The sequence below is a fragment of the Miniopterus schreibersii genome (genome assembly GCF_964146895.1).
Source record: "Miniopterus schreibersii genome assembly, chromosome: 4".
Classification (NCBI taxonomy): domain Eukaryota; kingdom Metazoa; phylum Chordata; class Mammalia; order Chiroptera; family Miniopteridae; genus Miniopterus; species Miniopterus schreibersii.
Window position 1 is genome coordinate 42,908,438 of NC_138105.1, and position 17,148 is coordinate 42,925,585.

At 39.2% G+C, this 17,148-nt stretch overlaps 1 protein-coding gene across 1 annotated transcript in view; it reads left to right on the forward strand.

Moving 5' to 3' along the window:
- EDNRA (endothelin receptor type A) overlaps positions 1 to 17,148 on the forward strand; it is a 50,259-nt gene that overhangs the window by 20,358 nt on the left and 12,753 nt on the right. The window contains exon 3 of the mRNA XM_081136672.1: positions 7,065 to 7,192. Within this exon, the coding sequence (XP_080992798.1) occupies positions 7,065 to 7,192 (128 nt within the window). The remainder of the gene's footprint in view (positions 1 to 7,064; positions 7,193 to 17,148) is intronic.

A 17,148-nucleotide genomic window follows, 5' to 3' on the forward strand; every position in this document is an offset into this window, starting at 1 on the left:
ACACTCCCTTCTCTTCCCAGCCTTCAGGTGACTGAGACTGTTGGGGAAAATAAGCCCATATCTTGGGTGAATCATCTTTCCTCCAAGGAAAAAAACCTTCATGACTCTGGAACTCTGACTTTAAGAAGTATTTTTCCTCTTTATTTTTTCCTCTCTTCTCCACCTGGTTATTATTAACATCTATGTGTTTCAGATTCTAAAAGTTAAGGCCTCAGCAAAAACTGAAACACTGAATATTCAACAGTGAAAGATATGGTAGCAAGTAGTAGCAACAGCTTCATGTTTTCCAAACTAAGTGCAGAATAACAGGGGCCGTTCCTCAGAAACCATCTTACAGGGACTGTGATCTGTGATGGGCCGGGAGCACTTTGCATGAATTAGTTCATTTCACACTCACATCACCCATGTGGCATAGGTTCTCTTTGTATCTCCAGTTTTCACTAAGGCACAGTTACCTTGCCTGAGTCCTGCCAGGGTGCAAACAGTGGTTCCAGAGTCCATGCTCTTTGTCACTGTGCCACAGCACAGTGTTGTGCCCCCACAGAATACAGCTTCCACAGCTTCCCCAGGAACCGTTATTTAAGTTCATCCTCTAAGTAGTAATTTCCTTGCGAATAGGGGCTTTTATGCTTCTGTGCTGACCTGGATGATCCTGGATTGGAAAACAGGACAAAACGTAAAGACTGATAACCATAGGCCATGCAGATAGCTCACATTTCCAGGTACTTACTTCACTTAAGTCCTTTCTATGGATTGTCTCTTCTGTTACCCACAGTAACCCTCCAAGGTAGCTACCATCTCTGTCTCCATTTTCTAGAGGAAGAAGCTGAGAAGCAGTGAGATTGACCAACATGCCAAGATCACAGGGTCAGGAACATAGCAGAGCCTTCTGTCTGACCCAGGGAAGCGAGCTGCAGGGCCACTGGCGTTAATGAGAAAGGAGTGCTCCCCCATCTCCCCAGGTCCCCGAGGGCACCTAGTGCTAGGGCTGTGAACACTTGTGGAGTTCTCTGCTCTGCTCTGCTCTGCTCTGCTCTGCTCTGCTCTGCATTCGTCGTCCACTCCAAATGCTTGGGCTGGTCAGGAGGCAAGAGGAGTCTATCACAGGAGAAAGTGTGTGGATCGGGTAGCAGACACAGGTTTTATTTATTTCTATGAATGCTCTGCACCTCAATCTTGAAGCAGTTAAAGCATAATGGAAGAGCAAAATCTATTCTCAGTCACACAAAGTGATTTATTTATTTTATTGTATTTGATTTGAAATTTGCAACATCCAGAGAGCATGTTCTCATTATAATGGCCTGTCCTGGGTGTCACAGGCTCTATAATGATCTCAGTCTGTGCTGTCAGAAGATGTTTTTGTTTCAACGATGTACCACCTTCTACATCCGAGCCCCTCCCCCAAAAAGAAAGAAAACCTCGAACCCCACTTTTTTTTTTTTAAGACTGGTGCCTGGCCTGTCGTGTCCAATTCTAAGTGACCCTGCAATAATTCATGTTGAGAGGAAGAGAACCTTTTATTTACTTTCAGGTTTTCAGCTATTACAGACTGTACTCATAAATCCCTCATTCCTGTCTAGGAGGGGTGGAGTGAGATGAGATGACAGGGAGGAGGAGACTCCCTCAGCCTCACCAGACAGGGCGGAGGGAAGATAAACACAAAGAAAAATGTGCCACTGGTTTTATTTTTCCCATTATTAGTATGTCATGCCCATGAGAAAAATAATGTCCAAGTAATAACATAAAACGGCAGGGGGTATTAACATCTGGAGTGGGTGGATAAAGAGGGTGAAACTCATGTATATTATCTTTTTATTCATTAAGCCATGCATAAATGGTACATTTCAGTTTATGATTACAAATCATGGTGGTTCAAAAGAACTAACATTTGTGTGGTGCACATTCCGTTCGCAGAATTCTTTCATAAGCATTGTCCCATTCGAACCTCCCAGACACTCATCAGTCATGTGGCAGATAGGAGAACCACCCATTAACAAATACAGGAATGAGACTTACTGTGGGGAGGTGGCTTACCCAAGGTCACACAGTAACAGGTCAATCTTGTATGTGACCCTAAGCCTCATGAGTCCCTCATGAATTTAGGGAAAGAACAGCCTTACTTTGTAGTGTCACACTGGTGAGGCCTGGGACATTAGACTGCAGCATTAGGGTCAGGCATACCAGCTAGGTCACCTGCACCTTTATATACTGATGCCTTTAGGGGCTGGTGGGGTGAGAGGGTAATGAGATGCTGGATACTCCACCCAAACCATTGTGATGTTTTTATTTCTTAGGTCTGTTTTAGACTCTTTTCGGCTCCTTCTGCATTATCTGGCTGTCAGCTGTCACTTTTTTGGCCAATCATGGTGCCTCTAGAGCAGTGGTTCTCAAAGTGTGGGTGGTAGACCAGCAGCAGCATCACTTGGGAACTCGTTAGAAATGCAAATTCTCAGGCTCCACCTCAGACCTACTGAACAGAAACTCTGGGGTGGGGCCCAGCAATCTGGTTTAATGAGCCCTCTCAATGAGTCTGATGTTGCTAAAGATTCAGAACCACTGTGCTAAAGCAGTGATTCTCGCCTTGGCTGCACCCTGGAATCACCTGAGAGCTTTAAGAACTGCTGAGGCTTTTGTCCCAATTCCAAAGATTCTGATTTAATTGGTCTACAATACGGTTTACAACCTCAGCACTATTGACATTTGGGGCTGGATAACTGTTTGTTGGGGGGCCTGTCCTGTGCATTGCAAGATGCTTAGCAGCATTACGGACCTCTACCCAATAGTTTAGTAACCTCCCTCGCCCCCTCCACCAGCTGTAATAACCTAAAATGTCTCCAGACATTACCAAATGTCCCCTGGGGGTGGGGTGGGGGGCAGGTGGAGGCAGGCAAAGATGAGAAGCACTAATCTAGAGGCATGGCCAGACACTGGGGTTTTTTAATGCTCCCTAAATCATTCTAATGTACAGCCAAGACTAAGAATTGTCACTCTGGAAGGTTCCTATTAATGAGCAGCTTTGGATGTGCAATGGACTAAAGAACAAAAAAAGCTAAACTTTATAGCACTGGTGTAAAGTAAGAATAAATCACCCTTCAGTGAAGACTCGGCAGTTTGCCCCTGAGTCAAGTACTCAAGCTTTAGGGTGTAAATTTCACGTCAACCATTGGCTCCTTACATTTTTGCTTACTTTCTGGTTGTTGAGTGTGTTCCAGAAAACTGACAGAAATAGGTACATTGCACTTATCTAAAAGTTCCCAACCAAGTAGATATTGCTTAGTGCTAAATATAGTCGAGAAATCCTGCTTTTGGACCTAGTCCTTCTAAAAACAGGGTGCTTATCAGTGTATCATGTGGTACAAGTCCTTCAGTAAATCTGTTTTGACTGTTTAAAAAAAATGCAGTCTGTCAATTTTATGACCTTGATTTTGACACAATCCAAATCAGCCACACAAATACAGGCAGGGTTTCTACATTAATATGTGCCATTTAGTAGTATTTTCGTTTTCAGATGATGATCGGGGACTTTATATTTCAATTATAGAAAAATTCCCTACATAAGAACCAAGGCAAGCGTCCGTAGGTAAAATCCGTGCTCAGCAGGCTGCCCTCTGCTGCCTCAGTGATTGCTCTGTGGTATTCCCTCTGTGACCCCAAGAAGGGGAGGGCATGGCTTGTATTTAGACCACAGGATGCACATCATCTCCAAGTGCCTGTTCTGTGGCTCGGTACAGGCTGAGCAGTCCTACCTCTGCCCAAAGTAAGAGATCTCCAAAAAGAGTCTGTGACATGTACTCTTCAACCTGGGTCTTATGTAAAACAGTATCCTCCCACCTTCTCAAGCAACTAGTTGGTAGGTGCATTGTTTCTTTCAACAGTAAAAATGGAAATACTACTTTAAGATCATGAGAAACAACTTTTAAATAGAAAGTAAATTACAGAACGAATGTGTTTTTCAGGGCAAAATTGGTACTATCTAATTTCAAAATATGAAAATATTGTCCTGAATTAATGAATTGGAATCATTAATTCAATCAACACCTACCATGCGCTAGGAACTGTGCTATGTGCTTGGAAATCATAAATATGAGGGCTGCATAACAGTGCAGACCCTTTTATGGCAAAACTAAGATATGACTGTACCCTGTGAACCAATTGGTAGTAGCTTGTTCACATTAATGAAATCATCTAGTTCTTTTGCTACAGTCTAATTTATCCTAAGCAGTATTTATCTCTCTCTATCCTAGCCTAAACTGTTTCATCGTTGTGCTTTAAAAATGAAAACCTTTCAATTAGGCTTCAGAAAAATACTTTAGGAAAAAAATATCATAAAAGGCTGTTAATAGGAATTCTTTTCCATATGGTTCCACTTGTTTTTACAAAAGGCATATGCTTGTATGTGCATAGGAAGTTTTCTGGGAGAAAACACAATTAACAGTGGTTGCCTTTGGGCAGGAAGTTTAGGGGCCTTGATTGGAAGGGAGACATGCTTTTTGTTATGTTTTCATACAGCTTATTTTTACCATTCAAAATTTTGCATTTTCATTTTTAACTAGTTGTATATAAAAGAAAGGATACATTCCCAGTAGTCTCTTAGAAGTTCCAAAATGCCTTTCTAGTAAGAGAAAAATGAGGAAGCTACACTCCATGCCTCTTTGACATCCCCTTCCTTTTGTATATGTTCTATTGCTAAAATGGGGTGAGCAGAAAGGAGACTTTAAGTGTAAAATTACTCCAATGTTGGTTCCATGAATGAGATCAACAAGTAGGTACTACCCGATTTCAGCTTGGGTACTTAAGTAGGGCCTCTTTGTAGAAGCCACAGTTAACCTAAAAGGTAAGAAGTTGCCTGCAGGCAGGGGCCTATTTCCTGGGGCTGCATTGAAACAGTTACTAACCATACATCTTTCAGAATGAAGCAGATACAGGTTGGAGAAGTCTATGCTGTGCTTGTACCTAAAATTTTCCTCCGATGATTTCTTTTATTCCCCTTTGTCTCTACTTCCCCCCAAAAAATCAATGCTCACTCCTGGGGAAAAGAAAAATAACAAAACACCTATTTGTGTCAAAGAAAGACAATTCTATGATCATTTCAGTGCCCACCAATACCAAGATATCTTTCCCTTCACTCCTTTCTTTACACATAACCCTAGTTAAAAGTTTAAACAAGTCTGAAAAAGGAAAAATCTCAGTTGGGATAGGAAGGGCCCAAAACAATGCACACTCAGTTGTGGGTTTTTCTGGATCATTTTTCTTGGCACTTGTCACTTAGACCTTCACAGGACTTCAGAGTCTCCCTGGGTAAGCAAGAAACATACTTTTCTTTTCTCTCATTGTTGGATGCTTGAATTGGGAAATCCATCCAGGTGGATTTCAGAATCCTCTGCCTCTAAGAATGAACCAATAATAACATTTCAACAATTCCAAAGCATATCCTATAACAGCCCTTACGCAGTTTAATTACATCTCTGTAGTCTTTAAAGGAGAATTACAATTCTGGGATAAAATGCTAAACTCTCATTCTATAAAAAGTAGTTTTCTGGTTTTCTTTTCTTTGTAGGGGATGGTTCATCCCAGAAATAATGTTTTGTCTTTACTGGCATCAAGCATTAATAACCAGCAATCAGCAATGGTATAACTGTTAGCTTCATGAAAACTGTCAGAGTTTAGGGCAGTGTTTTTATGAAAAGCCCACCAGTTGTCCTTGGATAAAAGTTTTTGTAGAAATTCTGAGAAGACACCAACCAAGACTAGTTAGAATCAGAGGAAGAAGAGACCAGAGGCAGGAATGGGTTGAAGGCACAGGTCCTTTTAGAAAACCATTCAGAAGAAAGAGAAATATGTTAGAAAACTAAATATAACTTCTGAAAAGTCATATATAGGGTCTCAGCTACAAAAACAGAATTTTAGAGAGCCTTTGTCACTAAATTCTCTAAATACATAGGTTCTTATCTATGGGATACTGGTTTCCCACCTTCTTTCTCCATGGATCCACATTAATGATCACATTGACCATGAAATTAAACCTCACATAATGTTTTAGAAATGGCAGAACAGAAATACGAAGCTCATCTTAGAGTTACTATGGCAATAGGTACTTTGCAAGAAAAAGAAAAAAAGACATATTTGTCTAGTTAGTAGGATAATGTTTCCTATTGAGTGCAGTAAGTTTAAATTCTGAGTCACTAAGCAAAATTTAGAAATCAACACTATTCTTACTCTTGAAAAGGCATCATGTATTCAACAGAGACCTCCTTTCCCCCTTTAGGCAGCTGAACTATTCTGCTCCTAGTACAGTACCGAATCAGATGAGTATCAGTCATTTACAGGACTTTATGCTCTTGCTACTTACCACAGCCACTAGAGGGTGTCCATCCTTTCCTACCAAAAAAGATTTCAAATTGTCAACATGAAAAAATAGATTTTCTGCAAATGCTACAAACAGATCACAGAATCCACATTTTTCTGTATGATAAAGACACGTTTGAGCCTAAATAAAGAAAAGTCACTTATGACACAGCTACTGAAGCAATCAGTAGCTTAAGCACAGAGGAAAAGGTAAGTTCCACATGGCATTAGGTATTGACCAGCTAACAAAGTCAGTACATCCTAAACCACTTCATTTTCCCAGTATTCTGCATAACCTCGCATTCAGAACTCTGGCTGCTTGTCAGGAGACAATATAATCTTCTAATGCCACTAGCTGAAAATGATTTGCTTTACTCCTGGTTTAGCAAGAACTGATAAGAGATGACTACCTGCTTCTCTGTTAAGCTGTCACCCAAGCCCCACACTTTTGCTACTCTTTAAAAAGTAGTTGCTATGACTACTTCATATAAGATCAAAGGTTTATCTCTTCTGTTATTATATTTATCATTTTCCATACCTTTCCAGATTGCTGAGGCTTTAAAATATGAAAATAAGAATACTACTCTATTATCACCATGCTAGCTGGAAAGCATAATGAATAATAAAATTTAGAAGTCCAGAAGATAATTAGGAGTATGTGTCCATGAGTTCCATGCCAGCCCTGCCATTTCTTACTACTGTGTCTCCTTTTTTTTCAGCTGCTGGCTGGGCGCTGGCCTTTTGATCACAATGACTTTGGCATATTTCTGTGCAAGCTGTTCCCCTTTTTGCAGAAGTCTTCAGTGGGGATCACTGTCCTCAATCTCTGTGCTCTCAGCGTTGACAGGTAAGGTGGTTCTTTCCCTTTCCTCTCTTGTTGGATTTAGAAAAGCATTTTGGTCACAAGAAAGGAAGTCAAGAAGCCTTGAGAGTTTGTGCCCAGGACAGCTGTTAGTTTCAAGTGAATGAAAATATTAACAGTCTTGCTCTACTGTTTAGAACTGCTTTTCACATTTGCTGATTATTAGCCATCTTTGGCTTAGGCAGTTTGCATCTAGAGCATTTTGCCAATTATATTCAATTATATACCCTTCTGGCAACAAAGAAATTCTCATTAAAAAGCATGTTTCTGAATATCTGGCAGGAGTAAAGATTTGAACAGTTCTTCTAGAAAACAAAATCCTGCTAAAGGTTTTACCTTCTGACTTAGTAATTACAATTTTTAGGATTAATTTTAAGGAAACAGGGAATTCATGCACAAAGATGTTCTTTACAAGATTATTTACAACAAAAGTTGAAAGCAACCTTATTACTTCATGTTAGAGAAATGGATAAGGTTGTCAAATATAATTTATATGTATAGGTATGTGAATATAAAATTACTTGAAATAAATATGATAAATATTAGTAGTAATGTCTAGGGATAGACTGATGGGATTTTTTAATGTTCTCCTATGAGCTGAAAAAATTTTCTAAGTTCATTTACTTCTATTATCTGTTACCCATTTTCATTATATACTTTAGGCCATTCTATACATTTAATTTTCTTCATTTGCACAGCTCATTCCTATGACCTTTAACATATATTAACCCTAATATTCTCTAGCCAGACAGCTCTAAAATACAAGCACATACAAGCACATAGGCAGGAACACAGAGGCCTGTGTGAACGGAGAAATACATGTAAGTTTCCAGCCCAGAGTTATTTCCATCCCTACTGTTTTGTCTACAAAAGCATCATCAAGTCCAGCCAGTGTGGCTCAGTGGTTAAGCATCGACCCATGAACCAAGAGGTCATCTATTCAATTCCCAGTCAAGGCACATGTGCAGGCTGCGGGCTCCACCCCCAGTAGGGGGCATGCAGGAGGCAGCCGATTAATGTGTCTCTCATCATCGATGTTTCTATCTCTCTCTCCCTCTCCCTTCCTCTTTCTCTAAAAAAAAATTAATAAAAACATATTTTTAAAAAGCGCCATCAAAATTTAAGATATATTATTTTAAAAAATTAATTAAACTTCGTCCCAAAGTTTAGGTAAAAACCAGGATGACAATGAATTGTAGGAGTTATTCAGCATTCTAAAAGCAAACTGCACCACTGAGGAAATATCTAACCCAAGCCAAAGACAGAGCAGAATAGCTTATGACAAACAAGACTGAGAAAGGAGAAAAAGACAAGGAGGATGCTTGGCTCCTATAAACAACAGAATCTTCTTTAAGTCCAACCATCCTTTGAGGAGAGAGGCATTGATGAAAAGAAAAACCAAAAGAGAGGAACAAATTTGCTTGATATGATAAGAAATATAGGCAGCTTTTCATTCCTGTAATACATTTTTTATTACAAAATTTAGAGTCTAGTTTATAGTGTTATGTGGTATGGTATAGTGGTCCCTTTATATATTTCATATAAATCTATTCAATAAATTTTTCATGATAAAAAATATTTTAAGGCACTTATTCTTCAGTGATAAGCTATATAATAAGTTATCCCTAAATTGAGTAGTATAATTCATAATTTAGTTCAACAGAGAGACTTGAGCAGGAAGGGTATAAGGAACAGACATGACAAGATGTAGCTGCTGTCCTTGAGCTTTCATGGTTGTGAAGACATAGACTTGGGAACAAGTGAGAATAAAATACATGATGGAGGTATTCAGACAATGGGATTCCTAAATCATCAAAAAAAAACCCGTTCATTCTCTAGCTCACATTGTTCTGCCCCCTCTTTCATCTTTGGGAGACTCTCAGAGGACCATTTGCAAAGCTTAGTCTCCCCTGTTGAAACTACCTGTGTGGGATGGGGGGGTGACTGGGGGAGGTGATGGTAGGGGAGGGAGGGTAGAGGGATTTAGGTCATAGATTCCCATTTCTGGTACAGGTTCGCCTCACCTGTACCACCCCCACACATGGAGAAAAGTCAGCTAAACGTTCACTCACAAATTATCAGTTCCATATCAACTGAAATGTTCTTGGTTTTTAATAAAAGAAAGAAAAATAATTCAGGCATCTACAGGGTGTCCCCAAAAAGTCTATACACACTTAACATCAACTGATAGCTCATTTGATGTTTCTTTATTTTCATATTTAACCCATTGGAATTAATAATTATTCAAAGTGTGCATACATTTTTTTTGGGACACCCTACATTTTATTAAGACTCGGTCTCAGTTTTAGGTCAAGGAGACAAACCATTTTAAAATACCACTCCCAGGAATTTTTAATCCAGGAACTTTTTTCTTGGTAATAAACTCATCATTCTCTGTTCCTCGGGTCCTTTCTTCATTATTTTTACATTTTATTTGGTATTGACTCTGAGCGTTGGGACCTGCTGTAGGGAATCTATTTTGACATTTCTGTTTCGAAATCTTTCACACTAGAGAGTGAATCATTCACATTTAGTTCTTGAAGATACGATACCTTTGCTTTGACTCTTGATTTGGTTGCATTGTATTCTACTAAAAATATGAAAATCTTTCTTTTTATTTTCTTACTAAAACAAGGAGTAAAAAGAGAAAAATTGGAACCTGTTACAAAACAATTTGCAACTTGGGAATCCATACTATCATTGTATGAGCTGAGTCAAATTATGGCTCAGAAAGACTTTTCATGACTTTTTTATATTTTTAAAAAATATTATAGTTGTCTTTCATTTCAGAGTTGTTTCAGGGGGGAAATATAAGAGTAACTGTACATCCAAGTTCTATACAGTTTCTTTATTATTTCATTGATTGCTCAATGAATACAGAATGTTACAGGATCAAAGAAAAGTCCTATCAGCTTTCAATATGGATAAGGTCAAGAAGAGATTTTTTGGCTTGTACCAAAATTGATGAGTTTTCTTGCTCATTTCCACTCTAGACTTGTCTCAGTTTAACCTTTTCCCTAGTTCTTCCTCAAACTGAACTCTTATTTATTTGTATTTTATATCCAGAGTCACTTAAGAAAAAGGTAAAGTGGGAATTTCAGAAAAAGACAGGAAATTTAGAAACAAATTTTGATCCCTAATTCAGCTTTATCAGTGAAATAATTTTTTAAGTGCTAAGGCAGTATACTTCTGAAAGTATAATTCTATAAGTATATTCCTAAAGTGAATATATTTTCCCAGCAAAATATGAATAATCAACCATTATCAATAATTAAAATATTCTTACATGCCATAAGTGACTTTTAAAAACTACTTTTAAAAAAAAAAAAAATAGAGAGAGAGAGAGAGAGAGAGAACCTCAACTTGCTGTTCTACTTACATTCCTTGGTTGATTCTTGTATGTGCCCTGTCAGAGGACCAAACCAGTAACCATGGCATATTGGGACAAAGCTCTAACCAACTGAGCTACCCTGCCAGGGCAAGTGACAAGTTTTATATGTTACTTTGAGTTTGGTGGGAAAAGAGAGAGCAGGAATGGGGGAGGAGAATTCAGTGCTGTTCTTTGTAGTTAAGAGTCGTGTTTAAAGTGGGAGATGACGGGGGTCAGACCAGTAAAAGGGTCTGGGTACAGATTCAACTTGCAGTTAAAAGTTGCCTGGGGAAGGAGGCTGTAAAAAGATAAAACTCTTTTGACAGCTACTCCAGAATGATGTATAATTAGATACCTGAAAAAGTTGCAAAGATCTATTAATAAGGCAACTTTGATAGGCCTCAAACTCAAAAGTCGGTGTCAGTTCTTCATCCCATCATTTCAAATAATTGCTCAGTGGCCTCTGTGATATTCTCAAAAGTTCATCCTAATTTAAGAAGCATGGAGAAGATTTTCTGGAAACCCTCCTTTGTATTTAGACACGGACTTGGTTTCTCCGCATTCTCCTGCTGTTATGGTTTTCCTTTGCTGCAGGACAATAGTGAAAGCATGGGAAACACGGCCGAGCCAGAAGACAGAACGTGAGGACTGAACAGAGACAAAGTCCAACACTGGCTGTAGGGCAACTCAGGCTCTCATTTTGGGTTCTGTTCTAATGTCAAAGTTAGGCAACTGGTTAATTTCGCTAGTTTATTTTTCTTTGATAAACCAACTAACCCAAAACAGTGGATTAAAAGAACCACCGTTTTATTTTTATCTCACCATGTTATGGGGCAAGAATTTGGACAATTCTTCTCATCCTTGTTACTTTGACTGGGGTCTCTTGGTGGACTTCAGCTGGCAGCTAAGCGTCTCATAGGTCCAAGACTCACATGTCTGGCCCCTTGGCAAGAACAGCTGTAAGTCTGAGCTCAGTGGAGCCCATCTCCTTCTCCATGTAGCTTTGGGCCCCTCAACACATTCTGTCCAGCAGACTCAGGGCTCCAGTGGGAACCTGCTGCTCTACTTAGAGGCCAGGCCTGAAACTGGCAAAGCACTGTTTCAGCTGCATCCAAGTTGAAGGGCTTAGTTGAAAAAGTGTCAAAGTATTTGCAGCTATCTTTTTTTAAATGTTTTCTCAAATCATTTTTTAAACTTTATTTTTCTTGACACTGTGGCAGATGTCCCCATTTTCCTCCCCATTTTCCTTCCCATTACCCACCTCCACCCAGCTCCCGCCCCCCGCCTTCCCTTTGGCCATCACCACACTATTGTCTGTGTCCATGGGCAGCTATTCCTTTAATCCACCGCATCATGTTTCTCTTTAAAACTTTCCCTGCTAGTATTTTGCCTCCAAACCTCTCTATGGCAACTGGGTTGTCTATCACATGAGACATAAATCATAAGTCAGGTTTGCTGTTAAACATGTGCAGACGTTAAGACAGAAGTGCTACTTTACCTTATGAAAGTGGCAAAATTGAAGGAAAAATAATAAATTATAATGTAGGCAAGCATTGATAGGCACTTGATAGGAAGGCTTTTTTAAGGTACTTCATTTACCTTTCTGTTTCTTTAATTCAGTCATCCTACCCACTCAAGAAAATTAATTCTGGAAAATCATTCAAAAAGAGGAAAAAAAACATATTTATAGGTGTGTTGTTCACAACCTTCAAAGACTAGAAATATGAATATAGGAGAAAGGTTTAAGTAAATTGTATCAACATCTTATTATACTGGGTAGCTATTAAATTAATAAATGCCATGCCTCTGTAGAAACAGAGTATTTTTATAATGGAATATAAATAAAGCTAAAAATAAAATTGTAACCAGTATGATTTTTATATTCAAACTATGCTTATGAGAGTAGAAATGGACAAAGAATAAGAGGAAATAAAATATTTTGTTGAAGTAGTATATTTTGAATTTGTTTCTTATACTGTTTAAAAGTACATTCAATAATAAACATTTTTATATTTAATGACTATCTCAGACCATACCATAAAGATTCAAAACATGCATTAATTACCTTGGTCCTTGAAAATATATAAAAATCTACTTATAGAAATACAGGGTGGGGGCAAAAGTAGGTTTACAGTTGTGAATATGTGAAACAGAGTTTATTCTTATATTATTATTTATTAATTATTGTATTTTTTCTATACAAACAACTCTTCACCTACTTTTGCCCCACCCTATATACAGTAACAAACAACGTTACATAAATAAGACCTGTAATTTATCATTTTATTTTGGCCTATCACATGACAGGGTACAAAATTCACTGGAGACCAGGCAGAGGACACGGTAACACACCAGTCCTCAGGCTCCTAACTGGAACACAAAGGGAAGAAAGGTCAGCCCAAAGGTCCCTGCTGGTTTTTTAATTATTTGATTCTAAAATTCTAAAGATATTGGCTCTTTATCTGTTATCTAATTCAGGGCTAGCTTGAAAAATAAGAAAATATTCAGAATTTAGTGTGCTATTGACTTTGGCCATTAAAGACATATGCATGGTAAGGAAACAAAGACGTTTAATTCAAGAAATACTTAATCGGCACCCATTGTTCTAAGTATTGTGACCAACACATGAAATGTCTACACTATGGAGCTTCTATTCTAAAGGTATGGGTGGGCACAGACAATAAACAAAATACATAAATAAAATATTTGATTGGTCACATGGTAGCAAGAGTTATGGAGAAAAATAAATTAGGGTTAGAAGGACAAGAGTTAATTTAGAGGGGAAGCTGGCAATTTTAACAGGGTGTTCAGGGAAGGCCTCTGTGAAAAGGCACAGTGGAGTGAAGACCGAGTGAAGGGATGGGAAGCAGCAGCTCTGAGGATACTGGGAGGTACTCCTGTGGGTGGGAAACCACTGTGGGATTTGCGCACAGGGGTGACATGATTGACTGATGTCTTAGCAGGCTCACTCTGGTTTCTGTGTTCAGGGTAGACTGCAGTATGGCAAAGTGGATGCAGGGAAACCAGTTAGGAGGCTACTGCAGTAATCCAGGCGAGATGGTGAGAAGCGGTTGCATTGGATATATCATGAAGGAAGAGGTTGCAAGGTTTGCTAAATACTTGGTTGTTTGGTGGAAGAGAAAAAGAGGAGTGAAGGCTGACTTCAGAGTTTTGGCCTGAGATGGTAAAGATTGAAAAGAGGGCTGACTGGGCGATAAGGAGGAAGACAGGAGTCAGGTTTGGGTGAGTTTAAATGCCTATTAGATGTCTGAGTAAAGATCTCAAGTCTAGAGTTAGAGCTGAGGTCCTATGGTGGAGTTATAAATTTTAGAATTATTTATCAGCATATAGATAGTTTAAATGATGCGACAGCCATGAGACTGGATGGGATCACTAAGGAGTATGCAGGATCCAGCTAAGGAAGTGAGGAGTAGCCTGTAAGGCAGGAGAAGGGGGGGGAAGCCAAGAATAGAAAGCATTTCAAAGAGGAGGGATTATTTCTAGAATATCAGTTATTGGTGGTTGGATCTACACTTGCAGATTTTCTACAATGAGTGAAGAGGTTATATCTATCTATCTATCTATCTATCTATCTACATATATACACACACACACACACACACACACACACACTGACTAGATTGAAGGCTGTTTATAATCACTTGTAGTAAGGAGAACCTATTTGTGCAGATATGTGCTGTGTTGTTATATTTCAAAAGAAATCACTTTGGGAACATCCAGTATATTTTTAAATTTTATTTATTTATATGGAATTTATTGGGATGACATTGGTAAATAAAATTATATAGGTTTCAGTTATACAATTCTATAATACATCATCTATATATTGTTTCGTGGGACCTGTTGGCACAGTCTCCTTGATCACCTAAACTTGGTGCTCCAAGAATGTCCCTTGTGTGAGTTATGTGGGTCCACCTATTGTAATTGAGGCTTGATTGCTATTGACTCATTCATGCATGGAGTCGACCCTCAGGCTGGCTGACTGGGTCAGTCCCTACCATGGTATGCAAGCTGCTGTGCAGGTGCTGACACATAAAGTGAAATTCTCCTCAGCAGGGTCTGGTGCCTGCCAAGATCTCCCTTTGGATATGCTTCTTGTGATGCTAATTGGATCCCACTATTGTGTTGTCTGAGGCTGGCCACTGGGTGTGTGGAGGGCTTTTGTGAGTAGAGAATATGGGCTAGTGGATCTCCCATGAAGGAGAAATGCTGGTCAGGCTTGGGAGAAGGTAGGGGAGTGGCCCCAATCCCAGAGCCAACCAACTCAGTCACTTAGTCTACCCAGACCTCTACACCCCAACCCAGGCAGATGACTCCTAAGCAAAGCATAAGCTCCACAGGCGGTTCAACAGGGAGTCCAGAGGGTGGGGCTATTGCATTGCCCCAGGCTAATATGTATGGAGGGGAATGCTCCACCCAAGTAGGAAGGCATCTGGGGTGTCAGAGAGGGACTCAGCACAGGGATCCTGGCAGCTGTCCCTTCAGCTCTCTCCCCAGAGCCACAAACCCATCTCTCTTTATGAAACTCTAGTCCAATCTGTCCTCCCTCTGCCAGAGCCCAGGGTCAGTGGCTGGGAACGAGATTTTGTGCATTGGCCCTTTAAGAGGCCACCTGTGTCTCTAGCAGACTCTCATGTCTCCCTGGTGGACAGAATCCCCACTGATTTTCATAGCCAGATGTTATGTTGGCACCTCTTCCTGGGTCTGTGCTCTGGTCTGGGGAGCCCAGCTTGGGGCCGAAACCCCCACGGTCCTCAGGGGAAACTTTGCAGCTGAGATATACCTCTGAAATCTCAGCCGCTGCCCCTTAGAGCAAGGCCAACCCTTTTCACATCTCTGCCCTTCCTACCAGTCTCAATGTGGCTTCTTCTGTAAAATCCTTGGTTGTAACACTTCTCTTAAGCTAGCCTTCAGTTGGTTATTCAGGTTAATTGTTATATATTTTAGTAATTCCAGTTTGGTCCTAGGAGGAGTTGAATGTAACATCTACCTACTTTGCCACCACCTTGGATCCCAGTATTTCTTATTTTCCACAACTTTCCCCACCTCCATCATCACAATTGTTTCTAATTGCTCTCATGGTTGTTTTCTCATTTCATAAAGATTTTATCAAGACCACTATGATGACAAATGGAAAATATTCTGGTTCTCAGTCATGTGTGTTAATGAAGGAACAAGCTGATTATGAATAATTTACTAAACTAGACACTAAAAATTACTTCTATTTATTTTTAAATGTTTACATTACATTGGATTATAGACATGTAATGTTCTGGGAACTTATGGCACAGTATAAACTGAAGCTGGTCTGTGAATATATTCATACAAGAACATGTTGACCACATTTAACCACCTTCTACCTCCAATCCTGCCTAAGACATCTGGTTTTCTTATTCCCTTAAGAGATAATGTATTTTACTTGAATCACCTTTCCTGATAACTGGTCTGAGAGGAAGGGAGAAGAAATAGATATAACTCATTGACAGCCTCAGGATATAGACATTCAGTCTCCATTCCTTTTAGCTTTTACTGAACATCAGGCTACCAGTCTAACAAGGCAACAAAGAAAAGTAAACAGAAACGGGAAGCAAAATAAATAGCAGCCTTTATCCCACTGGAAATAACCGTAAGTTTAAAAATGCAATCTTGGCCATATCGTAAAAGGATTTTCTTGGTCTGTTTGCATAGCCGTATTTTATTCCATTCTGAACTAATCTGGATTTTTTAGAAATTGTACTGTACACCAATCTTATTTACCCGAAAAATCTTTTGCGAAACATTTCTCCAGAAAATTGTGCTGTATATATGTCATGTGGCATCCTGGTGCATACCAAAACTATAGGTTCTAATCTACAGTGAAAGACAAGACAGCATCATTCCTAGAAACTGCGTTTTCACAGGTATACCTTGAAAATGTACTGAGACAGAACACTGAATATAAATGATGGGACTCATCTCGGTGGATATGGGTAGCTTGTAGGTTGCCTTGGCCTTACTGACTGATCTTCCACATTAAGTTGAATGTCCTGCGAACCCATGTGTACCTGTCTCCAATGCCTTGATGTGTTTTACAGCCTTCTTCTGGCACTATCTAATGAAGCTATAAAAGGAGAATGTTTCCTTTCCATTACAACAGCAACAAAAATTTCAAGAATGAAGCCACAAAAATACCATACTACCTCACAGGTCCCTTCTTAATACTAAGTCTAAAAGTAGTTAGCACCAGACCATCACATCAGATCAAAGACCGTAGAGTTTCTGAAACCAAACTTTCTTTAGACTTAACATTTAAATGTAATGATTATCACAAAAATACTAAAGTAAAAAAAGATAAACACAATTTCTTGGTGCCGATTTGTTTTTCAATTGACATAAATGTTCAGTTACATTTATATTCTATACTTCTGTAAGAATCATTCTTTTCCATTAGACTGTAAATCTTACAGATTAGAAATCAAGGTATCTTTAAGTCATCTTTACATACTCTAGCTCAGGATCATAATGGGAGTGATATAGTCATTCTTTGATATTTACCAGAAATACTTTTTAC